The 27,862-nt window shown below is 37.1% G+C and overlaps 1 protein-coding gene and 1 pseudogene across 1 annotated transcript; one reads left to right on the top strand and one right to left on the bottom strand.

The window, feature by feature from the left end:
• Nucleotides 1–37: 37 nt before the first annotated feature.
• Nucleotides 38–25,295, top strand: LOC110062405 (gamma-tubulin complex component 5-like). The gene is made up of 35 exons (XM_089270619.1): nt 38–139; nt 212–264; nt 2,050–2,103; nt 2,488–2,599; nt 3,028–3,124; nt 3,876–3,958; nt 4,350–4,367; nt 4,709–4,852; nt 5,069–5,181; nt 5,655–5,744; nt 6,617–6,716; nt 9,966–10,115; nt 10,201–10,249; nt 10,505–10,557; nt 11,010–11,075; nt 11,595–11,672; nt 12,200–12,315; nt 13,625–13,742; nt 13,943–13,990; nt 14,863–14,893; nt 15,162–15,218; nt 16,376–16,547; nt 16,763–16,797; nt 17,624–17,703; nt 18,329–18,397; nt 18,586–18,648; nt 18,789–18,880; nt 19,192–19,276; nt 19,683–19,803; nt 20,494–20,681; nt 21,854–21,898; nt 22,382–22,462; nt 22,706–22,794; nt 22,929–23,029; nt 23,133–25,295. Exons 1-35 carry the CDS (start codon nt 62–64, stop codon nt 23,186–23,188), a joined length of 2,985 nt encoding a protein of 994 aa, XP_089126745.1. The 5' UTR covers nt 38–61; the 3' UTR covers nt 23,189–25,295.
• On the bottom strand, nt 24,606–27,862 carry LOC110062413 (BTB/POZ domain-containing protein 6 pseudogene; annotated as a pseudogene).

Raw genomic sequence — 27,862 nt, forward strand, 5'->3', positions numbered from 1 at the left:
GTAATACTTTCTGTTTTGTATACTCTTACATGACGTCTTGGGTGACAAAAAACCCCAAAAAATGGCGCCTATTTCACTGAAGGATCCAAATATTCAAGGATTGACCGAAGAGTTTGTGAAATCTCTGACAGGTTTTAAGGTAGTTTGAGCTCATTTTATGTAAAGAAATGTAAATAATAATTTTAGAGGTAAAATGCTTTTCTTTCTGCAGAAATCGTCCAGAAATTTCACACTCTCCGTGCAGTTTGCGCTGTCGAATTTTCGGTGAGTCGGATAAACCTTATTTTAATAAATACCTTGCACAAAATTGAGGAGGAGAGTGAGTCAGAGCGGAGGTATGGGCTTCCCTGGACCAGTTAGAGGAGGGGCAAACATTTTTCACCTCTTTGAACGTCATACTTTCAGCAAAATGGTTGGCTTGGTTAGGGTAGTTCGGGGGTAGCCTGCGAACGCAGACGTATTTCCGGCTGTCACTTGGTTCCGCCGAAAAATAACGTCTGCGAACCCGAGCCAGGAAACGATTTCTGTGACGTAATGACTTTTTTTCTCCTTGGCCAATCATATTCCATAATGGAATGAAACTTGAATGCTCCTCGCAGTGAATACCTCGCGCAGTAGTTCTGGGGTTATTTGAGCTAAACCGTGATTGGCTTAGAATTCCTATGTCACAGAAATCGTTTTCTGGCTCCGGTTCGCAGACATTATTTTTCGGCGGAACCAAGTGACAGCCGGAAATACGTCTGCATTCACAGGCTAGTTTGGAGGTCTCTTACAGGGTAAATCTTGGTGCTGGTAGGTAAAGGTAAAATCTGTATACAAGCCAAGTGGCCCATTAGGCTGACGCTTATCTCTGGTTTCTGTAGTATAAAGTGACTAGGAGTATTTCTACATGTACTTGCCCCTAGTTTATCGCAGGGTTACACCCAGCATAGTTGCCCCCAGCATTACATTTGGTACCCATTTATACACCTGGTGGAGAGAGACACTGACAGTAAAGCATCTTGCAAATGAACACATCACAATGTCCCTGGCCAGGGCTCAAACCTGGAGAGTTTGATCCGGAGTCGAGCGCACTAATCTGTAAGCACCTTATTTAATTATATCTAAGCCAGAGTTTATGAGATGTTAATAAAAGTATTGCTGTGGACTGCCTTTGTTATGTTTGTAAAACATCTACTGAAACTTATTAACTACTGGGGCATATTAGCCAGTTGTAATGGTTGTAATGTTTGCCAGTACTGATTTATGTCCCTGGGTGGATAGTGGTACTCTTAAAAGGTACTGTGAGGGTAAAGTATGTTGCCCTGGCTGGGTTTTCTGGTAAGCCTGCAAAAATAACCTAGAAAATGCCTGCAGGTCTCACAAACCCACGACACTCAATGTGCAGTACCAGAAAATATCCATACTCGCCCCACAGAAGGGATTGGAATTTCCTGGAGGGTGGGGGGTTCTCTAAGACCAAAAAATTTAAAGAAATGTATCAAGTTTAATAGGAATTTCCAGAGGGGTGGGGGGTCTTGGAAAAAAATCCCTTCCATGGGGGAGGTATGGATATTTTCTGGAACTACACAATCCAGAGTCCAGTGCTCTAGGCGTTAGGCCTAGTTGAGAGGGGGGGGGGGGGGGGGGATTCCCATATAAAAAGCACTGGGGTGCTTGTGGGAAATTTTGAAAAGAACCCTTAAGAGGTACCAAGATCCTCTTTTGTGGGCGTGGCTTGAAATCTTTTGACCTCTAAGAGGTATGAATTCTGAAACAAAACATTATCTCCTCTCATATTTTTTTTCGGCTCAATACCTTAATACCCTAAGGTAAGGTACCTCAAAAACTACTGCTATGAACCTTTTGAGGCTAAACACCCTAAGAGATATCAAAACCATCTTTTTAACCCCTGAAAGGTACAACAAGCACCCCTGTCCTTTTTATAGGGAAGTCCTCCCCCCTCCCCCCTCCCCCCCCCCCCCCTACCGGGACATCAGGCCATCACATCTCCCTCAAGGTGTAACATATGACACACTGTATTCAGTTATGATCATTCATAAATTATAGGTTTCATCAGTATCTGGATGTCAACAGTCAAAACGTGGAAAGAAACATTGATGGGTGAGCTGAAAATGTACTAGTTTGATACAATCAAGCATAACTACAGTTTTAATCAACGATCCACTGATATTGGGAAAATTTAAGCAGTTTGAAGTCGTTAATTCCTTAGATTGAGTAGAAGGTTATAATTAATTTTCTTTACTCTCAAGGCATATTGCAGTCTGTACTGGAACTGTACTTGTAACTTGTTCATTGATTGTGTTTGTATAATTACTTGATGCAAAGCATTCTTGATGCTTGACCAAGCTGCCAATCAAAGTGAATTTTTACTGGATACTTAATTTTCTGAGAAGTGAGATGTTCTGGAGAATAGATAAGATTTCAACAAGTGATATTCATGCTTCGTTGTAATGACTTTTAGATTTTGATTGTAATTATTGACAGAGTTTGCCAGAAGTTAAATATCCATTCTCAGTCAGAGAAGGCAGAGATTCTAAGGGACTTGTGCAACAGATTCCTGACCTTACCTTTGACTTCAAAATCCCAGGAAAGTAAGGTGTGGAAGTGTGGAATTAATGTGTCAATTGTAGTAATAAGACTACATGTATATATGTGATTAGAACATAATTAAAGTGAAGCAATCACGATAGGTTAAATTAATTTAGCACCCATTTGGTAACTTAGAAGTACATGCAGTGTTGGAAACCAAATTTTGACAGCACTTGCCCAGAAACAATCATGCCTCCCCTCCCAAAAAAATGTTGCATATTATTGGCAAATTATTTGGTAAGTTAAAAGGTAAAAAAAAGCACAGAATGGCCGAGTGTCACTCGGCCATTCTGTGCTCAGTGATCAATGATTTGTAGTCACCCGTCGCTTTTCACACTCACATTGGCGAGCGGGTGAGCACTAAATTCCAACACTGCACATGTATGAAGGAAACATCACATAACCCATTTACAACAATTTATTTTGGTTTTGTAGACCGATGCTCACTATTCCCTCCTTTTACTACTGTTAACTCTTGCTGATTCTCCAACTAATGTGGATTATACACCACCGCTGCCACAAGACACTCCAGGTATTGTATATTAGGCTTGATTTTTCTGGGGTTCCATTAAGTAGGAGGGCACCCACAGCAAAGTAGCTGGGTAAAAAACATTTGAGGTGAATTTTTTCAATGTATAATTCTAAGACAGGTGGATACTGACTCTTGTGTGTCTTGGTAGTGATACACAGGTTTCAATGCAATTTGAATCTACGACCAGCTCTTACATAAAGTTGCTGGAAACGTGATTTGCTCTAACATCTAAACTGTGAAGCCACATGAATATTTTGGGAGCAGGCTTAAAGTTGTGCAGAGAGTAGAGTTGCAAATATTGTTTAACAAAATGAAAAAGTAATCAATCGAAAATAATTTGACAAAACAGAATTGGCCCTGATTAACATGTGCACCATACTTGTTGTCCACTGGGCATGCATGAAAAAGAAGTTTATTTCAACCTCAGTGGTGTACCTGAAAGAGGTAGTGATTATCATTCTTTATTATCTACAGTTGTATATAACTTGTGTTTGTAGCCGATATAATGTGCACTCTGATTAGCTAATACTAGAGAATTATTCTTCTGTAATGCCCACAGGCCGATTATGGGCCTGCAAAAACAAAGCAAAAAGTCATACTAAACAACTTATTAATCTCAAATGTTCGGTCTTTACAGGAAAATCTCCAACTGAGACCTTGCCGTACTGACTGAGCGATGACCTGGCTCTCAGTTAATAAGTACATGTAGTTAGTATACGGATAGCTAATTTGTGATGTTTTTGAATTACAGTGGAGGAGTGGTTCGACTGGAAAAGTTATTTACTTGATGGGGAAGAAGAAGAAATTATTGGTCTTCCCAATCAACAGTATCTGGTACAAATATAAATAATAATTATTCTCCTGCCACTTGATTGTGTTTTTAGGCAAGACACTACTTTCACAGCCCCTCTCTCTGTCCAGGTGTACAAATCAGCATTTATTAAAGCAAATTAAATGATAGTCTGGGATAACCCTGCATCAAGGGGGGAGTAGAAACACTCTGAGTCACTTCAGGCTATGAAAACCAAAGATAAGTGCCAGCCTGTCTGATAGTCTATTAAGCTTGAGTTCAATCAATTCATACTATTACCTAGTACTTACCATAACATTAGATACATCCACAGATGTCAATATACTCTACAGCCATGTTATGTTGATAACTTACTTGTAATAATTTAAAATAATAGCGGCTATATTTTACAGTAATTTTTTTTTTTATCTGTAGGATTGGTCAGATGAAGAGGTAAGAATATATATTTAAATAATTATAATGTATGTCACATTGTAAACTGATAACTACTAAAGGAATCATGTGGATTTCTCTACATACTACTACATAACTCCACAGACATTCAGAAAAAAAAAACGCTTTCTAGAATCTCTTAGTGCATCTGTGAGATTACATGTCTAAGTGCCCTGACAAAAGAAGGACTGAAATAGCAATTTGATTTAATTTATCATTTTGTGTAATGAAAATAATGTAATGCAAATTTTAGAGTCATTTAATTTATTAATATATCAAACTACACTATTTTTAAACAAAGATTTTAATTAATTCTCAACTGACTTCACATTCTCAAACAGGATGAGGAGCTAGAGTTGACAAGTGATTCTGCTGCAATCAGCCTTGATCAGAGACAGCTGGCATCTAGTCAGGATCAGTTTGAAAGAGGAACAAGAAATAGTGTCACAGACAGGGAAATTACCGCAAGCTCCATTCCTAGCCAGGTGCATATTGAAGTGCTGTCTGTTGTTTGTATTTAACTGAACTGTAAGCTTTTCATTTTCTTTCTTCAGTCAAAAATAAAATAATTACGCACAATTTAAACTTTTTTGTTGAATATGTAAATTATATTTTTTTTTTCTCACCAGTGATCTGTCCATTATTGGACAGGTGTTAAATAATGTAACTATATGAACTCTGTATTATTTTATAAACTGCAGGACAGAAGCTGGATGTCCGACCAAATAGTTGCTCAATATTGGCAAGAATCATTAACTAATCACTACCACACAGATAGATCCGAAAGGAGCAACTGTTCTTTGGCTGGTTCATGGTACAGTGAATGCCATAGTGTTATATAGCAACATCTGTATCACATGTACAGCTATTAAACTATTAAACTTTAAGCAGCTGTGGTTACTGTGGAGGCAGCATACATGGCTGAGTGGTTTAGGGCACTAGATTTGAATTTGGACGTCCCTGGTTCAAATCCTCCCTTTTGCTTTCTGGATTTGTTCTATGGTAGTCCAGAGCTCGAGTTCAACTCCTTGTCTGCTGCTTCCCACCAGTTGGGATTCTTAGTAGTGTATGTTCTAATTGAATTAATTTTATTTGTTTATTTATTTTATTTATAGTATCCCCAATTAGTCAAATGTATAGCAATACATTTGACACCTATTATAAAGGGTTTTTTTTGGGTACATTTTTGCATTTTTATAGTCACTGCCTCAGAAAACTATGAACATTACAGATTTATTAGAAGTCATGGGACAGTGTTTTTAATTTACAACAAATCTTTGACCCTAGGGACAGGTATCAAAGTGGACGTAATCCATTCTATCAAAGTAATTGTAATCAAACACTGACAGAGACTCAGATTGTGAGGGAAACATTGTGGTAAGATGTTTCTCTGTGCTAAATTATCACAATAATTAAGTCTGGTAAAATAGGTTTTTGTATTTTGGGGGTAGTTATTGGCAATTTAGGCTAAGTAGGTTCTTAATTAGGTTCTTAATTTCTACGAAGGAGATACTAATGGTTGTTATTATATGGCTAGCTCCGTGAGCAGGCAAGATGAATCAAATCCTACGCTGTGATTGGCTACCGGAGCGGGCAAAATGGAGCCACTCGGACTACCCACTGTGTCCTGCAAGAAAAATTCCCGCAAAAGCCATAAAATAAATCCTTTATTGACCAAGCTTGTTTGGTCAAGATGGCTTGATATTGGCCTCGTTCGTTTTTTGCGAGTGTATGGACCTCGACTCTGTCTTGGTCCATAAACACACAAAAAAAGAACTTGGCCAATATCCAGCCATCTTCACTTCATGCTTGGTCAATAACCCATACTTGATTACCAGAACAATGAATAAATTGGGATTGGTCCTTAAATATATAGTCAAAGAGTATTTATTCACAACTGTATTATGATAAGCCTAACAAACCTGATAACAAAATGTAAACATAGTGTTGTGTCTATAACAAGAGTTCATAATTGTTTACTGTAACCAATGTATATAAGAACCTGCTTGATCTTGCTTGGTGAAACAGGTTCTTTTATTTTTGGGTATTAAAATGGTGAATTTCTGCCAGCACTAGGTTCTTACATGCAGATTTTCACTGTAACCGGGCCTCAACATTCTGTCATCTTGCCAATTTACTGGAATCTGTTCATGAATACAGATTCCACTTTAGCTAATGTTTCAAGAAGCTTTTATAACCAAATTTATTACTAATTGGTACTAGTTTATATTTTGCTCTATGTATTACAGGATGCTTTCAGGAGCAGAGAACACATTTGTCTACAGACATGTGCATCAGAATGGTACAATAGATGTTAAAGACAATATACAAGTTCTTCATCTAACCCCTGTGAGTTGTGTCTAGTAAGCAGGTCAAAAGTAAAATATTATAATTGTTCAACTGAGTACTTCAGTTTGCAAACTTACAGTTTGTATAGTGAAGGATCACTATATAACACTGTGGTTTATTGATTTAACAATACATAAAAGATAACCATATACAGGCAAAAACTAACAATAGACAAATCCGACGTTTCGGCGACATCTTGGCGCCATTGTCAAGGGAAACTAATTAAATATGCGATTTCAAGAGTAACTAAGAGTTCAGAGTTTCTAATTTGCATAAGTTAGACAAAGACTTTAGCGCGAACTGAGTCTGATTGTACATTTAAACACGTCGGATTTGTCTATCATTAGTTTTTGCCTGTATATGTTTATCTAAATCATTGTTGATTATAAAAGATAACATTACTATTAACTACTTTTTAACTGAGTAACCGGTAGTGAGGTCTTGACAGGATTATCTCAAACCAGGACCCAGACATACTGACTGTCTGAAAGCAAGGTCATTACAGCAAGTCCAGGACTTGAGATTTTCCCATAAAGACTGAATATTCAAGGATAAATTGCTTTTTACTTTGTCTTTGCAGGCCTGTAATCGGCCTGTGAGCATTCGAGATAATAATGCCCTAGATTTAACCAATCAGAGCATGCCTTATATCGATTACAAACTCAAACCATATTAATAATAAATATTTATTTATTTTCTGCTCCACCTTTGACAATTTTAAAGTCAGTTTCTTCAAAATGTTTTTGATAGTTTTTCTTGGTCTAAGCAAGAAAGTTATTGACAGAGGTGGTCTGTTGGTATCCAATAATAATTATTATACAAGTCTAATATGTAAATCACTCACTCTACAAGGTATATTATTGTGTAGTTAATACGGTCTGTAAATAAAGTCTCAACATCTTTACATTACAGTAACAGATCTCCTACAACCCACTTTTGGCCAGAATGCATTGCACGTGCGCTGCGCAGCCAGAATTGGAAAACAGTAGAAACCTTGCCATGATGTAAACCAAAACAATAACAGATGCACAGAAAGCATAATGATCAATACTGGGCCGTTAACTTGGATTCATGCATTACAGAACTTGGCAAGCATTGGGCTGACAAGCAATCAATAATCATTAAGAGCAGCTTCGCCTAAATATCAACTAGACTTGGAAATAGCGAAAAAATCGAATTTCTTCAAACTCGCCCACAATGAAGCCCTACGGGCACTAGTTACAAAAATATCGTTTTAAGTTCGATAAATCAAAAATTATTTTTTTCCGCAATTTTTTCGTTTCGATGCCCCAAATCGGCCAAAATCCATCGAAAATGAGCGGCATATTCAGAGGCTCGTAAACTCAAAAGCAAAAATCTTCATTACAAACGGATTGCACGTCGTATTTGTACTTCCTTTCTTGTCTATTTAGAGCTAAATAGATCGTGATTTGATTAGAACTTAAATATTTGACGAATTTTTTAAGTTAACGACCCAAGACAGCTTTATAAGAGGTCTACATTTAGCCTATTTTCAAATGCTAAAAAGGCGTTCTGGTACACGGCTTTTCCCAAAACGACTAGTTTGGTCTGAAAGAGCATTGTTTCTTCTTCAAATTAGTGAAATAAAATTTTTGGGTAAATAAAATCGCGAGCGCTGAGATAGCGAACTAAATGCAGCACTTCGTCCTGAAAACGTGACCTTTGACCCGAGGGTAACGAAACCGATTACTGCAAGAAAACCCGGAAGAAAAGCAAACGCTTCGTTATTTTGAAACAATTTCTAGTCATATCTCTCCGAAACCATGATTGCAAGAAACTATGTCCAGATATGAAATCTTGCAGGGTCAAAGACGGGGCTAAAGGGCGCATTTTGACACAATAACTTTGTTTGCTGAGAATTGAAGTCAATGACCGTTAACGAATTCCAGTGAAATTTGCAAACTTGAAGTATGTTAGCCGATACTTACCTGAATATTTATATTTATAGAAGAGTCGTCTTCTAGGATTAACCTTCAAAAGAAGCTGGATCCAGATTTGGAAACCTCTAAAAGAAGAAATGTTTAATGTTCCGTGACCTGCCCGCTGCTATAAATTAGCTTAAATTGCATGCACATGCCGACCGCATGTTTGTCGTAAAACTCACTTAACTCCACTGACAGTTTCCATGGGTAACCCCAAAATAAACAATCCCCAAAAATGTAAAGTGAAATTGGCTGTCTTCATGAACAGTTAAAAGCTAGAGTCAAGTTCCATTACCCTTTAAAAGTGCTTGATTCTACTTTGTTCACTCAGTAGTTACTGTCACGTTCGAATACCGTGTAGTATCGGTCATGCCAAAACACTGCAGACCGTACAGACTGAGTAAGTTTCCCATACAAAGTCTTGTACGCGTTTGTCTATTGAATCAAAAGTCAAATACTGCGCTTGTGCAGCCTGTGGATAAATGACAAATAAGCTAATTTCTAGTCATATCTCTGCGAAACCAATCAGTTTGTAATGAAGATTTTTGCTTTAGCCCCGTCTTTGACCCTGCAAGATTTCATATCTGGACATAGTTTCTTGCAATCATGGTTTCGGAGAGATATGACTAGAAATTGTTTCAAAATAACGAAGCGTTTGCTTTTCTTCCGGGTTTTCTTGCAGCAATCGGTTTCGTTACCCTCGGGTTAAAGGTCACGTTTTCAGGACGAAGTGCTGCATTTAGTTCGCTATCTCAGCGCTCGCGATTTTATTTACCCAAAAATTTTATTTCACTAATTTGAAGAAGAAACAATGCTCTTTCAGACCAAACTAGTCGTTTTGGGAAAAGCCGTGTACCAAAACGCCTTTTTAGCATTTGAAAATAGGCTAAATGTAGACCTCTTGTAAAGCTGTCTTGGGTCGTTAACTTAAAAAATTCGTCAAATATTTAAGTTCTAATCAAATCACGATCTATTTAGCTCTAAATAGACAAGAAAGGAAGTACAAATACGACGTGCAATCAGTTTGTAATGAAGATTTTTGCTTTTGAGTTTACGAGCCTCTGAATATGCCGCTCATTTTCGATGGATTTTGGCTGATTTGGGGCATCGAAACGAAAAAATTGCGGAAAAAAAACTTTTGATTTATCGAACTTAAAACGATATTTTTGTAACTAGTGCCCGTAGGGCTTCATTGTGGGCGAGTTTGAAGAAATTCGATTTTTTTCGCTATTTCCAAGTCTAGTTGATATTTAGGCAAAGCTGCTCTTAATATCTTATGATTCATGTTTTTGCTTTTCATCACCAGGAGAGTCTCTCTATTATACTGTCGTCATTTGCTATGGCTGGCCAACAAATTGTTTCTTTACAGAAGTTTGTGTCATCAGTTCTAGATCCAGAGACAAAGTCAACCCAAACACTGCAAGCATTCGCCAATGCACTGTCCTGTTACTTTGAGGTAGGCAGGGACATGGCTGATCAGACAAAGATTTTTCAGGAGACATCTTTTATTGACCCTCATTTCCAAATTCTTTTTTACCTAGGAATACAAAGCGCTGCTCTCATCTATTGAAAAAGACATTGTCAAGCAAGGTGACCTAGTCGTTAGTCACTTGTGTTATTTCATAGAAGTACAATATTTGAACATCTGGCAGTAACTTGATTTTTATTTTAGAGTTTGAATTTTTAGCTAGTTCTAAGTTAAAAAAAAAAAAGATTTTTAAATTAAACAGCTAAGAATTTTCAGTCTGTGTTAAAAATGTATCCAAGTAGATTTATTACTATTTTTCAATTATGTTCACTTGTTATCCTTAATTTATTGTTAATGTTAGTTATTTTTTTTTGTAGATGTTTCAGTGTCATTATTACTTCAGAACAAACTGAGGAACACACTAGATGAGGTGAGAATAAAACATTGGACTATTAGATGTATGATTAGAATGGCCACAGCCCAGTGATTTAAGTGTGCTGGAGCTCATGGAATTCTGATCTTCTTGGAGCCCTTCCCCCAGAGACTGGATAAAGCTATCTACCAGTTAAATCACTATCCAGTGGATAAGTGTTAACAAACCAAATCACGCTATCCACTGGACAGTGATTTATCCAGTGAAAGGTTTATCCAGCCTTCAAGCCACTGGGGCCCGGTCAGCAGCCATCATGTTGCTTCCTTTGACTACAATGTATCTAGCATGTTCGTAATCCATCACAGAGAGATCTAGACCATCAGGCTTGGAAAAAGGTAATTACATTTAACATCTTAACAACTACATGTACATGCAGAAGACTCTAGCATGTAGTTGTTAAGATGTAGCAAATAATATATTTAATACATCTATGTTGCTTTGTTTATCAGATAAGTAGTCTACACAGAATTTACCAGGCTACTTTTATTGAAACAGAGGAATTAAACAATGCTCAGGTATGATTTATTTGCAGCCACCTTTATTTCTGCAGAAGTATGGTGGTTTCGTGTTTAGTGCACCCGTCTCTAGATCGATTGGTCCAGGTTCGAGCCCTGGCCAAGGACATTGTGCTGTGTTCATGAGCAAGACACGTTACTCTCACTGCCTCTCTCCACCCAGGTGTATAAATGGGTACTGGCAAACTTAATATGCTGGGGATAACCCTGCGATGGACTAGCATCCTATCCAGGGGGAGTAGAAATACTCCTAGTCACTTCATGCTACAGAAACCAGGATAAACTCCAGCCTGGTGGGCCACTTGGCTCATATACAAACTTAACCTTTTTTACCTTTATCTAGTATGTATGAGGATCCAGTTAATTAATTTAAAATACAATGATGTACTTACAGTATTTTAGAAGAAACCATAATTTGGATTAATTGAAAGTGCTAAATGTTGTCAATAGCCCAGTTGAAGTATGGTAGGTGTTCTTAAACTTTCATGTAGCTGTATGGATTTTGTTGTACATTTTCAGAGAACATGCAGGATTCTAACAATGTTGTACAGAAGCATTATTCAAACTGATGGACATGGTGGTGCAGCAAAATGGAAGGTAAAAATGACTGACATTACAGACTGTTATTTAATGTAAATCTGACTATTAATCTTATATTTCCTAGTAAATGGCCATGTAATAAAGCTTATTTGTAACTTTAGACTGACTCGGACACAGAACTTTATTCTGTTTCAGAGGATTCATTAAGGGCTGGCAAATTGACTGGCTTTACATGTATGGATGATTTTGCCTGCCTGGTCTGGTTTGACCATCTAGTGGAAGGTTGTTCTTTTAAATAGGTTCAATTCAAAAAGTTTTGCCCGCCTGTGAAAACCAGTTGCCTACTTGCTGAAAACATTGATGAAACCCCTGCTGTTTGACCACGAGAGCTTTAATGTGTAACGTTAGATTTGCAGTTCATAGTACATGTACTGTGAATGTACATTCAGTTCTGTACATGCATGACAGACTAGCATTTTGCCTTCTGTGGAACTCAAGTTTCTTGAGTTTCTTTTGGTTCAAAATAATACAAATAAACCCAAAGTATGAAAAAAAAAAAAATTCTTTAAATTTTTGGTTTTCAGGTCTGCCTGTTGTTAAAAGTTTTTCTTCAAAGTGTGGAACCCTGTCTTCGTTTTATTGATGAGTGGGTAACATCAGGGTATGTCTGTGACCCACATAATGAGTTTTTTATTGAAAGGTCAGTTAAACTGTTAAATTACTTATTAATAATATCACTAATATTATACTTAAATTCAATTTACTTTTGGTTTAGTTTGCTAAAACCCATTTGTACTAGTAAATGGCGGAAGCACTATGCTTGTAGCAGGAATTATAGCTCAGCACAATAACAGTGCTGACAAGTGCTTTTCCAAAGTTCAAGCAATATGTATCTTGATGTTGTTTTTTTATGGGTACATTATTACTGACAGTAACTACTTATTAACTGCGAGTTAAGGTGGGTACACACGAGGGAACTTGTCTATGTAACTAGTCCCTGCAACTAGTTGAGGGGACAAGTCTTATCGTGTGAACTAGCCATTTTTGCCACAAAATCGAGTTACAGGGACTAAAATTTGGTCCCTGTGACTAGTTCCACAAATTCAAACTGGTTTGGATTTTTTTAGGAAAAGTCCCTGCGACTTGTTCCTCAAAACGCATCGTGCAAACTGTTTGTGGGACAAGTCCCTGCGACCAGCCCCTTTGTGTAAACTCTTTAGGGAACTAGTTGCAGGGACTAGTCGAAAAGACTAGTCCCCTCGTGTGAGCCGACCTTTAGGTCTTTATGGGAAAATCTCAAACCAAGACCTTGCCGTATTGACCGATAGCCTGCAAACACAGAGGTATTTCCGGCTGTTGCTTGTCTATGCCGAAAATAACGTCTGCGAACCCCAGCCAGGAAACAATTTCTGCGACGTAATGACTTTTGTTTCTCCTTGGCCAATCAGATTCCATGATAGAATGAAACTCGAGTGCTCCTCGCAGCGAATACCTCGCTCAGTAGTTCTGGGGTTACTTGAGCTAAACTGTGATTGGCTTAAAATTCCTACGTCACAGAAATCATTTCCTGGCTCGGGTTCACAGATGTTATTTTCGGCGGAGACAAGCGACAGCCAGACACATGTCTGCATTCACAGATTAATTGAGCGAAAGATAGCAAGGACAATATGGCAAGGCCAAGGTTTGAGATTTTCCCTTAAAGAGTGCACATGCGAGGTTAATAATTGTTTATTATATCATATGGCTTTTTGCTTTGTTTTTGCATGCCTATAATCGGACTGTGGGCATTACAAATAGAGTCAGAATAATACCCTAGAATTAGTCAATGACAACAAGCATTAGATCGGCTACAAATACAAGCCATATCTTAACAAACCATAATTTCCTCAAAAGAGCAAAACATCATTTTTAACTCAAAGTTAAGCAAAATGCATGGGTTACTCTAAGCTCAAATATTTGATGCAAGCTCGTGAGCTCATCATAATTTAATATTCTCTCTCAACTGACAGAATCCAAGCCATCAGTGTAGACAGTTCATCATTCTGGTCTGATGGTGTGATTATTAGATGTGCCAATCAACCCTTAAAATCTGTTGTCCCTTGCTTTCTACAGGATTTTGTCAACCAGGTAATAACAACACACAAGTGTATGGCTTTGAACACTGGATGTAAAAACCATGCACTTATTACTGTATTCCACTTTGTGAACCTGTACATTACAGAGTGACTATAACTGTAAGATACCTGAGTGTGTTTTTGACTTAAAAAACTATAAATAAATACCATATATACATCTATCAACAACACTTGATCGTTTGTTATAAACAGATATTTCGAGCTGGGAAGTCTGTAGAGTTAATTCAAGGCCTTGGAAAGGTATGCTTGGATCAAATTTTTTATTAATGAATAAGTAAATATATATATTTTAAATTTTCATCAAATACATGTAGTTGTCATGCTTAAACTTTGCTCATTGGACTTGTGAGGATTCACAGCCATAGTAGGGAGACTGAATATCTACACTTACATCAAACTTAAGTTTAAAATCATTAACTTATAATGTTCAGTCAACTTGGCTGTGCCTGTCAATAACATGCAAACTCTGAAGTTCAAAGCCTAACTAATGATTGCATTTTTGGGTGCCATCAATCATAAGTTAAAGTATGATGACAACCAAGGTAAAAAAGGTAAAAGGTAAAGTCTGCATATGAGCCAAGTGGCCCATCAGCCCAGAGCTTATCCTGGTTTCTGTAGCATGAAGCAACTAGGAATACTTCCACTCCCCCTAGATGGGATGTTAGCCCATTGCAGAGTTACCCCCATCATTAAATTCGCCTTTACCCATTTGTACACCTGGGTGGAGAAAGACACTGTGAGAGTAAAGTGTCTTGCCCAAGAACAAAACACAATGTCTCTGGCCAGGGCTTGATCCCAGAACACTTGATCCGAAGTCAAGCGCACTAACCACGAGGCCACCATGCCTCCCTGATGTCAACCAACAAATCTGGAAAAAAGAAACAAACAGAATGGATCAAAATGAGCCAGTCACAACAGGCCAGGCATAGATGTGAGCTTTTGATCCCATTGAAGTAAACGTCTGTTTCCTGAGAAGTCTGCTACTTAAGATAATTGATGGCAGTGAAACACAAAACCATTGCTTGAGGAGAGTTTGCATGCTGTTGAAAGGTGTTAGTAATGCCTCATGAATCTGTCTTAAAGTTCACTGTGAGTTTCTTTCTTTTCAACAGATGGGTGAACTTCACTCCCTTAGAACCGAAGGTCAGAAAACCATTATTTTTATAAACCTATTTCATTTCATATGCTTCTGAAAATTGTTAATTTTTTTAAAGAAATATATAATTATATGCTGGCTGCATGTGATAAACAGCAAATTGTACAGCCAATCAGATCATCTGTAGCATTTTCATTGGAGGGACTTCTACAGCTTGTCAACTGATGTAACACTTGACTAATTTCATTTATCAGTAATTCATATATTATGACACTGACACTCAAAATGTTGTCTGTTGTACTTCTTACTACATAGGTTCCTTGTACCAAGAGTTTTTGGATCAACTGTTGACTGTGTTATCAAGTAATCCTTGTAAGTTATAGACTAACTTACATTATGTGTGATGTAACTACCTGTTTGTCATATCAATGATATTTAACTTTGTCATGCCATACCTGCAATCCTATATCACACTGTATGTCATGCCACATCATATCACACCATGTAATTTGATCTTGTCATTTCTTCCCATGGAGTGTCATTTTATGCCATCTCAAGTCTGTCATGCTCCATCACTTTCTGCTATCCTGACAATTTAAGTTTGTATCACTTCACGTTATCTTGTGTTGTGTTATCTCAATAGCCCTTTTCGTGGGTTGATTTCCCATCAATGTAATCCAATGTGGATGTGAAGCAATTTTGGGATGAAAATACAAAATAGCCCAAATTGTGTTGCATACATATCTAATGCAAAATAATGCACAGTAACTTGTGTTTTTTCATGTCATGCCAGTCAATCTTGGTCTGTTATTTTCATGTCATATCAAGTCATGCATGGTCATGCCATCATTCCATGTCAGTTCACATCATGTCACTTTGTGCCATATCATGCCTTGCCCTCTCGTCATGCTGTATTTTAATTTATACCATTCCATGTCATATCTTTTATTATTGATATAAACACAAGTGTTTTACTTGAAAATACAGTACACCACTCGTAAAATTCATATGAAACCACATCTTGGACTCGGGTGGCATATTTTCCATATCTTCACGAGAAATAGACAAGTGAAAATATTGATGATTTCACTAATATCATGTTTGACCCTTGAACTGTACTAAATCACTTATACTTGTTGGTGTATGATCAAAACATCTTTGGATCTTCCTCAAAAGTCTTTGGCAATCTTTGTTTATCTTCAGTTGTCTTTGGTAATCTTTGGAAATTTTCAGAAAATGTTCAGAAACGTTCATGTGGCCTTCGGACAATTTTTGTAGAATCTGTGGAAATCTTCGGAAAATCATCAAAAACGTTATTGTCAGAGTACATTTATATAATTTAAACAAAATAATAAATGGTTGCTTGTAGATATGTCCAGAACATCTCTTCTCGTGTTCTCGTGTTTTCTTCTTCTCACTTGTAACTTGCTCTGCTCACTTGTGAGATATCGAGTTCAACACTCGACGTGACATTCCATATCTATGTGTGCTCATGTTATCCTCTATAAATTATGTCATGTCAATTGCAGCATCAGAGGAGACAGTGGATAGTTCCCTGCAGGATAAAAAAGATGGAACAAGCCTTATAGACATCATAGCTGATTCTGACCAAGTAGTGTCGGTTATAGATGACACTGGTGACCATGTCTTAAAGCTCTCATTCATGGACTCATCTCCAAATAGCCAGAACTCACAAAGAAGGTACTTGTTCTAATTGTAAAGTTGAACATGAGCTGCATACTTGTAGTTTGTGATGATCATATAGCTTGAACGCTGGACCAAAGTGAAGATCAATTTTTGGATGCTCTCAAGTACTCTTTTGAAGATATATCAAATGTTCATGTCTAGTCAACAAAACCGCCAAAAAATGTTAGAATTCATTGATAAGATTCTGATTGTCTTTTCTCTTGCTATAGTGCTGTTGCTGGAAAACTTGAAAAGATCTGTTCAGGTACAACCAATAATTGCATTATTGCTTTCAAGAGGTGTTTCTGTGCAGAACATTAGCTCAGTGAAGATTTTTTAGCTAAAACTGCTACATCATCAGCTATCAAGAACTATTTGTTAATAAGTACCTTGCAGGCAATGTTATTCTATCAAGTTACAAGAACTCATATTTTATACTAGTTTGTCGCTCATGGAATGAACTACCTCTTAACATCAGGGAGTCTAACACCTTGTCAGTCTTCCACAAGAAATTGTTTGCTTATTTTTACAATAAGTTCAGTGCTAATTTTTTACTGTGATTATCTTATTTTTTGATACGAGTTTAGAGTAATTTTTAACTAGGTATACAATCATACCATGATACACTAAGGCAGCTTATATTAAAGAATCTGGTATTCTGTTTTAAGCTGTCCTCAAATTCATTGGATTGACTTGTTCAACGTAATGTAATTTAGAATTTTTATTAAAGATTAAAGATACAGCTAGTTCTACACATTGATATGCATGAGTAACTACAACAAATCTTCCCTTTGATCAAGGACTGTATAGAGAGTATTGTGAAACATTTTAACCAAACAGATCAAAGCTATACAGGTAGTGGAGTGAAAAATAATTTTGTGCAAGCATATTTTGCAAATGTATGTAATGAAGTTGGATTCAGTCAAATCCAAACCTCAACTCTGTCAATATAAAGTGTTTCATATTCACTGGCCAGTTGCTATTGTCGTGAAGTTGATAATTAATATACCTTTTGTTTCTTTTTTTTGTGAAAGTCATTATCATGGACTTACACAAGTTGTAATTATATTTGAATTTTATTTTTGTCTCAGGGGTTTTTAATTTGCTCAAACCAGTGGAGTTATTGCTGACCGAGTGCCTTACACCTCTCATTGAAGACTCCTGCACACGGGTCAGTTTATAAATTAGCAAACAGTATTCCAAATAATTATGATCACAATTAAACCACAATCCTATTTAGATGTAGACCAAAGCAAGTATTTGGCAGCTTCTCAACTTTACTATTAGTAATAAATTTATTGTTGAAAAGGGTGTGGTATTCACTCACTCACTCATGCCCATTATGTCTTGGTGGCATGCATGTAGGGCAGCAACGTAATCCTTCCACACCTGCTGGTCCTTTGCCATGACTTGAACACTGCTTCAGCTCTTTCCAGGGTTCATACGGGTCCTGGAAAACCTGGAAAGTCCTGGAATTTTATTGTGGCATTTTCCAGGACTGGAAAGTCCTGGAAAAGGTTTACTGGTCCTGGAAAGTTCTGGAAATCTCTTAAACTCAAGTAAAAAAGTATGAAATGTATGGCAGACAGTAAGGAGAATGTGATGTGAATTTCAGAGTCCTGGAAAAATCAATCTGAGTCTGGGAAAAGTCCTGGAAATGTCCTGGAAGTTTGTTTCTGAAAAAGGGTACGAACCCTGTCTTTCTCTACCATCTGCGACCACATGATCTTTTGGCGGGTGTGGTATATTGTCGACAAATTCTGCATTTTAATGGTTAAGTTTTGTATTTGTTATAGGCAAGCTGTTCCATTATTGAACTTATGAAAACAGACTTTTGTCTTCTGGATCATTTAGCAGCAATGAGGGTTGGTGAATTAGAAACACTTATCCTATTAATCGAAGGCTTTCATGCTTTAACTCTTATCATGTTGAAATTAAAAGGTTTTATGTTATGTTACGTCATGTCACGTTAGGTTATACTACTGCCAGTATAATGTATCATAAGGAAAACTGATCAGGTCATGATGTTTTTTTCTTAATGTTTTATTTATAGAACTTCTTTCTTTTGGAGGCTGGTGATGCAATGCATCAGTTTTATGTTGAAATATTTAACAAGGTAAGCTGATCAAAATTATTGGAATGTTATGCCACACCACAAGCCCACAACTATTTGGTGGAAGTGAAATAATTATATGAGTACAACTTTTCAGTTACATGCAACGGTATAAAGATGATTTTTAATTAATGTTTTTACAGGCAAGGCAACGTGAAGTGTGGCAGGACATTTCATTCCTTAACAGTTTAATACAGGAAGCTTTACAACCACGCTTTCCAGAGGCTGTTGAGAGGTGAAGGGTGTTTCTACCAACATACATCCTAGCTATCTAGCTACCCACATGCCTAGCTTTCATCCTTCCCTCCTGGCCTCCTTCTCTCTTTCTTATTGATTCTTAGCTCCCTTGCAACTTCCATCTTTCCCTCTACCCTTCGAATTCATGTTTGCTCCCTCCCCCCTCCATCCTTAGTCTTTTCCTCTGATCAGTTCTTCATTTGCACTGTAGCTAGATTAGTTTTGCCTACTTGCCTTCCACTCAGTTTTTAAGTTTAAATTTGGAATCAATCATTGATTTCAAGGGACTCTCCTTTACTTGTGTTTTAGGTTAGTCGTGAGTTTATCAACGAGTGGTGCAACAAGCCGTAGCCAGCTGGGTCAATCACTGCATGGAATGGCACTAGACTACAGGGTTAGTACTTCATTAAATGATTAATCATTTACATTGTTAGGAGCAAATGAACTATTGCTTCATAAAAAGAGTTTTTTAGTTGTAATTATGTTATACAATCATATTATTTTCTTATTAATTCTCAGACTCCATATAGGTTTCTTAACTGTTCAGCTTATCAGATCTTATCAGTGAGCAAACAAGGCTTATAATTACTGGACAATAAACTGTTAATTAATCATTTAAGGAAATCAAACCGATTAGAACCATAATGAGCAACTTTTCAGTGCATGGTACAGTAATGGACTGATCTCTTGTTCAGTGTATTAAGCAATCTTCCTTCTTCCAGCGAATGCGGTGTCAGAACAGTCTAAGCGCAAGGGTGTTTGTTGTTGACTGTATTGACAAAACTTTCTTTTTGTTGCAGGCACCCTGGCCAGTTAACATTGTCATTGACAGTTCTTGTCAGAAGCTCTACAATCTTGTGTTCTTGTTCCTGTTAAAACTGAAACAGGCAAAGTGGAGTTTGGATGAACTTAGATTTTCAGGTTTTCTGCATAATTTTCCAATTATTTTATTAAATAATCAATTTGCTTGTGTAGATGTTAAATTTTACATTGGAAAACTTTACAGTTAAACCCTTATTACATGGCCACCCTCGGGAAAGGGATAGTGGCTGCTAAAAAGGGGTTGGTCACTTAATAGAGATAAAAAAAAAACCAGAAATGGTCCTCATCAGGAATTGTGATTAATGGCTGCTTGCTAGAGGTGGCTGTTTAACTAGGTGGCTGCTTAATAGGGGTTCGACTGTAATAATATTATTGCTTTTTGTCACTATTTGTTCTAAATTTTGTTAGGGATACAAGGGAATCCTGATTTTTGGAGTGCTCAGTTTTTCAAACTCAATATCTTGTACTCCTAGTGAGTCTTATGTGTAGGGTGTTTATTTTTGAAAACTGAAGGGATTCCAGTATTTTAATATGTTATTACGTCAGTTCAACTTTGTAAGTTACCTGTATTGCCGGAATGATACAGCAAGAGGCAGTCCAATTGGTACTGCTACAGTCATATAATATTTCATGATATGAATCACATTTAAAAGGGTTTGCAACCAAGTTTTTTAAGTTGGTAGATCTAGATGGTATTTGTAATTACACACTGTCAGTTTCATTACTGCAGAGGTACTATTAAATTTAGTACTTATGCCCCTCCTGCTGATTGCACATTGGTTCTGTTAGATCTTAAAGGTGACAGACGACAGACAAAGAGTGATGTCAGTGATGAAGATGAAACAGAAAGCGAGACTGAATCAAGTGATCCAGTTTCAACATCACCTCCTGATCAAGAGTTGCTGCACAAGATGTTTGTGTTCAGGTTCAAGTTGATGCAGTTTATTAACAGCATTCATAATCACTTTATGACAAGAGTAAGTGTTAAAAGTCATTACACCCTTTAGCTAAATGTTTTTTGTAATGGACACCTTTTATACATGTACTTGTAGGCTGAAGTTATTGCTCCATTGAGGACACTCTTATAATCCCTGACTCCCATTTATTGAATTATCCATGTACTGCAATTTTAACCCTGTTGATACCTGCTTCATGGAGTGGAGGGATTATTATAGCCTGTGTCACAGATGCCCTCTCTAAAGAAAATATCAGAGAGGGTGTCTTTCTGTGTGTTGCTGTTCTTAATCACGGTCCTTGCATAAATTATCCAGGCATAAAACAATTTCAGTGTCACAATAGCTGACATGACACGAGGAGACAACAAAGGAACTTGCTCCCTACAGGTGATGTTTGCATGAGGAAGCTCATGACCTTTGAATGTTCACAGATAAAAAACAGACCACTTGCAAAATAATTTTGTTACCATGAAATGCTGATTACCTGATTAACCTGGCTTTTTCAACTTCAAAATTCTATTAAAATCTATATCTAAGTCACAAAGTGTAACAAATTTCCATTGTGTTCTCCACAACCAACACTTGAGAGATATGCTTGTGCAACCCATAAAATGCAATGCACTGAGTTAAACAATTTACAGGTGTTACCCTTATTAAACCACAAACAATCGATCAACTAATCAGGTCATTTTCCACACATTCCTGGAAAAGTCACATGACTTCGGACACGATTATCAATGGTAACAAACAGATGCATCTCTCTAATTTTTTCTTTTGGAGAGGGTGGCTGTGACACAGGCTAATTATTGCAAAGAAATGTACTCAGTTAACAAGAATGTCTGATAGTAGCATACCCAGAATAACTTAGCTAGCTGTAATTAAGCTACTAAGGCTTGTAATTCAATTATGTATTAATAAAGTTACTGTTACTGGCAGGCAGGTTTCAATATAAAACTTGTTAAATTACATACTTTATGTATTCAGTCCTTTATTAACAAAGATATTGAGAAATTTACATCAGGGGGTGACATAATTCTTTGCTTTGATATAATGCCATTTATATTTTACATTCTCACTGAACTCTAGAGTTTTATGATCACTAAGTGCAGATTATTTCTGCAGATTATTACAGAATTTGCAAGACGTTATTTCACTCTGATTAGTTTATTTTGACATTTCATTTTGATCAACAGATATTACATTCAACTGTCTTAGAGTTTCAGGAAGCTTTAGACCAGGTATTATTATTTCTTATAGAAATTCAACAGCTGAATAATAATTGATATTTAGGTCTTTGCCCATTGAGAATATACACTTAATTATATGGCCAGCTCAGGGAGTGGACAAGATGAACTAATTACTGCAAAATGATTGGCTACCCAAGCAGGCAAGATGGCACTATCTTGCTCACTCGGAACTACCTGCTGTGTCTCAAAAGAAAAAAATTCCCAGGAAGCCGCATAGTAAGTTCTTTTTTAAGCTTGTTCAGTCAAGATGGCTAGAAGTTGGCCTTGTTCTTTCTTTGCGGGTTTATGGACCTTGACTCCATCTTGGTCCACAAACATACAAAAAAGAACTTGCCCAATATCCAGCCACCTTGAGCTTATGCATGGCCAATAAGCCATATTTATCATTAATAAATAATAAGTTCAATTCATAGATGTCAAATTTTGGTTTATAATTGAAGATAAAAAAAAATTAACTTTGTATTTTTTCTTCAGGCAAAGGACCTTGATGATCTCATCAAAGCTCATTCTTCTTATGTCCAGAAACTGTATGATCGATGTTTGCTTAGTCAAAAGGTGTGATACAGTAAAATGAATAGACAAAGTATAATAGGACATAACGCACCCAGAGATTAGCATTTATAGCTCTTTACCTGCATCATTACATATTAATTAATCTCAAATAAGAATGACTGAGATCCCTTGTCTGAAATGTGAAGAGCAAATAGGCCACATTTTAAATTTTATCCAGTTGGTGATGACCTGAAGAAATGTATTTCATACCACCCAGTAACTCTAAAATATTCCTTTTCAATGTAGGTTGGGTATTTAAGAGAAGTGATTCTCAAGGTTCTTAATTTGGTCCTGATGTTCCAAACATATTGGGATAATGGAGCCCAACACATCAAGTAAGAATGCAACTCTCATTATTTCATTTATGAACAGTGGATGACTATGTTGCGTTTACAAATTATGTGCTAAGAGGTTTTTCTGGACCAAAAACTAGGCTGAAACTTTTTTTGTCGTTCTTGTTTTCTTTCAGTGAAGAGAAATTCAAGAAAATTGATGAAGAATTTACCAAATGTAACACCTTCCTTGTTTCTTGTCTGGAAAATATTACCAAAAGAGGAGCATTTCCACACTGTAAGTTGATGTTTCGTCTTTCATGTACTCAACCAGGGTGGTACATAATTATTATTGAAAACAGTCTGAATCCTGTCCATTGACAATTTTTTTTTTTCATTAGTGGAGTCCTTGGCTTTTGCTTTAGCATCATCTCCAAGTATTTCTACAAAGGGTTAACATGTCAACTGTGGATGCATTATTGGTTAATTATCAGGCCAGTCTGACTCAAGGATTATTATCCTCAAGCTCTGCAGAGTCTGTATTCTGCCATCTCCATAGTAAACGTTTTCCATTTTAATAAGCAGTTGTCAGTTCCTAAAGAAACAGTTGTGGTGCGTCAGAGACCTAGTAAAACACTAATTACACAACTTAAAATTATGAGAACCATTCATTAGCCTTTCATCAGAGGGCAAAATAAATGCTTTGATGAAAAACGCATGCATGAAACTATAGCCTAATTTCTACTAGTATACTAATGCAAATGCTGCAATCTGATTGGCTGAGCTACTCTTACACTATCAGCTATTAGTAGAATTCTGCTATTGTACTAATGCAAATGCTGCAATCTGATTGGCTGAGCTACTCGTATACTATCAGCCATTAGAATGCAGTAGCTGTCGGTCGTCCACGAAATGCGACATTTTTATCGTTTTTCCGAAGTTTTGGAAGAAAGTTTAGTTGTAATTGGATAATTATATTCCTGAGAAGACAAAAAGGACATAAATGGGTTCTTGACTTAAAAAACTTGAAATTATTGGAAAACCGGTGCACGCACGTAAACAACTGCAAATTTACCAAGGACAATTCAATACGTGCGATTGTGTAAAAGCGTAAAGTTCAATAATGCATCGAAAAATATTTGGAAACCATTATTTGCACTAATTTAAGTTAGAAATCTACTAAAACAATTAGATTATTTGCTCTCAATTTCTATGAGGCGATAGTTGATTGGGCCTTTGGCGTCATCAACTATCACCTCATAGAAATCTCGAGCTCATAATCTAATTGTTAATTAGAGTGCAGTGGCTCTCAGTTGTCCAGGAAATGGCGACTTTCTTTCATAGTCCTGAAGTTTTGGAGGAAAGTTAAGATACAAATGAATAATTAAATTCTTGAGAAGTCTAAAACAAGGACATTTACGGTTTCTTGGCTTTAAAAACGTGAAATTATTGAAAAAATGGGTGCAGTACATAGACAACTGCAAATTTCCATCAACAGTTCAGTCCGTGCCATTTTGTTTAAGTTTAAAGTTTAATAATACATGGAAAAATAATTTGAAACCATTATTTGCATTCATTTTAGTTAGAATTCTACTAAGATTATTCCCTCTCAACTTCTATGAGGTGATAGTTGATTCGACCTTCGGCCTCATCAACCAACACCTCATAGAAATCTCGAGCTCATAACCTAATTAAATAGTTCAATGTTCTCAAGCAACTTCAAATTGATAATTAGTGTAATGTTTGCATTCAAGTCTCTCCGGTGTATAAATGTTCAATTAATAGAAGCTGTTGAACAGTATGTCCCTCCAAAGAGGACATTGTATAAAATTATAACTTTTGGACAGTTGGAAATAGAGTTGACTAGACAAAGCAACAAGGACAGGTTTATTTCTAAATACATAGGAAGATATCAAAAATCTATTCTGATAGTACATTATTATTTATTACAGAGATGTACACATATTTGTTTGTAAGTTTCTGCATAATCAAGACTTTTCTTGTATGGATGTAGCTCTTATACAGACTAGGTTGCTTTCAATACTTAAAAATATATTTTGTTTAATTTAATGAGGTTTTCCTAGTTACCTGAACCCACTGTAGGAGCTTGCGCTATAAAATGTCTCAGATAAATAACAAGGCCATGATGAAATTTTTTAGAGGCCTGATATTTGAATTCTTAAAAGATTAGAAGGTTTTGCATGATGCAAGTCAATACCATTAAATGATGTCTTGGTTTATGTAACTTGCTTACCAAATAATTTTATTTTAAAGGCTGGGATGGTTATTCCTTGAAGGGATATTTAATTATTACTATGTGTTACTTGTCTTTGTAAGGAAATTTTTCTTACTTGCAAATCTTTTGGAGTTTCCGAATAAAATTACTCATACCAAAAACATGCAAATCTCATTATCAGACAAGAGTAGTCTGAAATTTCATGTACCATGTAGTATATGTATAAATGCTGTATTTTGTTTTTCATGCAATACCCTTAAATTATGAGAGATATTATGAATCTTTTTTAATTGAATTAATTAACTTAATAAACTAAAATTCTAATTTATGCAATTGTCTCCTTATTGATGAGTCAAATTGAAGCTTAGTCTTACAATACACTTTGTGTAGTTTGCAAATCAGTTTTGCTTTTCAAAGCTTTTTTCTAACTGGAAGAAGAACAGTAGAACCCTACTTATACAACAATTTTGGTACCATAAAATTGAGGCTGTACGAATAAGGCCCTCTTTACATGACCCTGGGTTACTTTCTAACCCAGGTTGAATCACCACAAAAGGGTACCCCTTTACCAATCAAATCTTTCAGGGTCAGCTCCCCTTGCCAGGTAACCCTCTTCTCGAGATTCTGGTTGACCTGGCTAGAGGAGTTGAAATTTCTTCCAATTTTTTCATGGTAAACACTGGGCCAAAACCTAATCCTGGTTGGTACTTTCACTCAAGTAACCACATGACTGTGTTTTGTTTCTTTTGTACACCATGGCCTACCACCATTCCACTTTACTGGACTTTGTGGGGTTTTTCATTTTTAATAGCCCAAACCCGCATCAGGTTTGATAGTAAACCACATGTTATTACAGACTGACCAGTGGGTGCTATAAAGTGTTTATGTTTTGCTCTTTCTGTGGTGATTCAACCCAGGCTAAAAATCAACCTGGCTCGTGTAAAGGGGTGGTCATTTAAAGAGGTTCATAAAATGTGTTGTTCCAGAAAATATCCCTACCCCCAACCCCACTGAAAATTCCAGTTTAACTTTATACTTTTTCTTGCAAAATTTTGGCATTTGAGACTTGGAAATTCCAGTGACTTCCCAAATGGGGAGTAGAGATAAAATGACCGCCTGGGGAATCTTTTGGGCCAAAAAAACTGAATATCTGTCAGTAATAACGAAGTGGTCGTATCAGTTAATGGGGCTGTCATTAAGGCAGGGTTCCACTGCACTCAAGTTTAGAGGGACACAGTAAGGATAATATTCATCATTAAGTAATGCAAGCTACCTCAAAGAGGAGTATACCCCAAGAACTTCCACAAAACATTCAACTACTGAGGTAAAGTTTAATGACTACATGTAGCTGGCTGCCACAAGTCTCCCTCTGAGGCAGTGGTAAAGTGTTCAAATGATTACAGTGTAATCATGGGTTTTAGCTAAGTCATCCAATAACTGTTTTCCTTGCTGTCCTGTAAACAGAGTTAGAGTATGTGAAACAAAATCTCTGCAAACTGACCTCCTGAGTCGTTTGTGCCATTAGGACTTGATTGACTTGTGAACCTGAAGTACACGCCGTCGCACTCTACAACAGTCTGTCCGCTTGAGCCATACCATGAACTAGCCCCTGTTATCATTGCAGAAATCTTATACTGCACATTCTGTTGTAATGGAACAAGATTATCGAACAGAACATCAAAACCAAAATAGCCACCAGTTTTTTCAGCATCGGTTAGGTATGAGCCTTCCACAGAATAAAGTTCTTCCTGGTCGCTGTCACTGCTTTCCATCACAAAAGACAGCTTGAGACACACCTCATATGAGAAGCCCCTGTTGCCAAACAGGCGGACCCCACCCATGTAAACGGGGGTATCTACTGTAAAAGCTACCCCATCAGGAATACCACTGGAGTAGGCCCAGCCATGGCTGACCTGAGGGAATCTTTTACAACGTGAAAATACACGAGGGGGAACTAATTTCCGTGCTCGCTTCGAAAATTTAAGACTACTTATCGACACAGAACTGAACCACATAAACAATTCGATGACGTCGTCTTTGGAAAGCAGGCCAGATTGAGGTACTTTTCGTGCAAACTCCTCCTGTGTCATCAGGGGAAAGCGAATATTGCTCACAATCTCTTCGCCTGTTACTTTCCTTTTATTATCTGTGGAAGGCTCGATCTCTTGCCTCGCACACTCTACCACTGCCCAGCGCTCAACAGCTTCAAAAAGGTTAATTTCGTGTACTGTGAGGCAATCGCGTTGGACTATCTCTTGAAGCAGTTCTTTCGTAACAGACGAGAATGTTTCCGATCTCAATGCCTCCTCTGCGCTCGCATCCACAACTTCCCAGCAGCGAAGCACAAGTTCGTTGTCTTCGAATTTTCTGGCATGAGGTAAGATGTCGAAGACGTTTTCAGGCGAAAGATTTTCGGTCAAGAAATTCGTGCAAGCGACCTCAAGTTCGGGGATCATGTACTTTTTGGCCAAGTAAGAAACCTGCATCACACAACTTCCAGTCAGTTTTACTTCGTCGCAATACAAAAAGCGAAGGAATTCAAGAAAACCTTCAGAATCACAGTCAGGGAGCTCGACTTTGTTCTTGCTCTCCGCCAGTTCACCGTAAAACATGGCGTACAAGACTGGACTGCTTACAGCTAACACGAACTTGTGAGCTGAAAAGATGACTTCCGCTCCTGAAAGATCCTTGGTCACAAAAGAAATATCACTCATCAAAGGATTATTCAGCATAAACGCCACTCGCTCTCTGATGGTCTTTCTTTTAGTCTGCCAGACTTCAACCTCGTTGGACGCCATAGGATTCTCAGTCAACGTAATTTGGTATCGAAAAGCTCTTCCCTCTTACTTGGTCCTTGTCTCTGTGGTCTCTATAGTCTTACATGAAGTAACTACC

This window comes from Orbicella faveolata, unplaced genomic scaffold (genome assembly GCF_042242905.1).
Source record: "Orbicella faveolata isolate gen_17 unplaced genomic scaffold, um_ofav_v1 contig_34, whole genome shotgun sequence".
Classification (NCBI taxonomy): Eukaryota; Metazoa; Cnidaria; class Anthozoa; order Scleractinia; family Merulinidae; genus Orbicella; species Orbicella faveolata.

Bases quoted from the DNA above. Each gene is read 5' to 3' on its own strand.
- LOC110062405 (XM_089270619.1), top strand. From the start codon at position 62: ATGGCGCCTATTTCACTGAAGGATCCAAATATTCAAGGATTGACCGAA. The intron at 4,853-5,068 runs GTGCATATTGAA...TATAAACTGCAG, and splicing joins CAAGCTCCATTCCTAGCCAG to GACAGAAGCTGGATGTCCGA. The intron at 10,250-10,504 runs GTGACCTAGTCG...TTTTTTTTGTAG, and splicing joins AAAAGACATTGTCAAGCAAG to ATGTTTCAGTGTCATTATTA.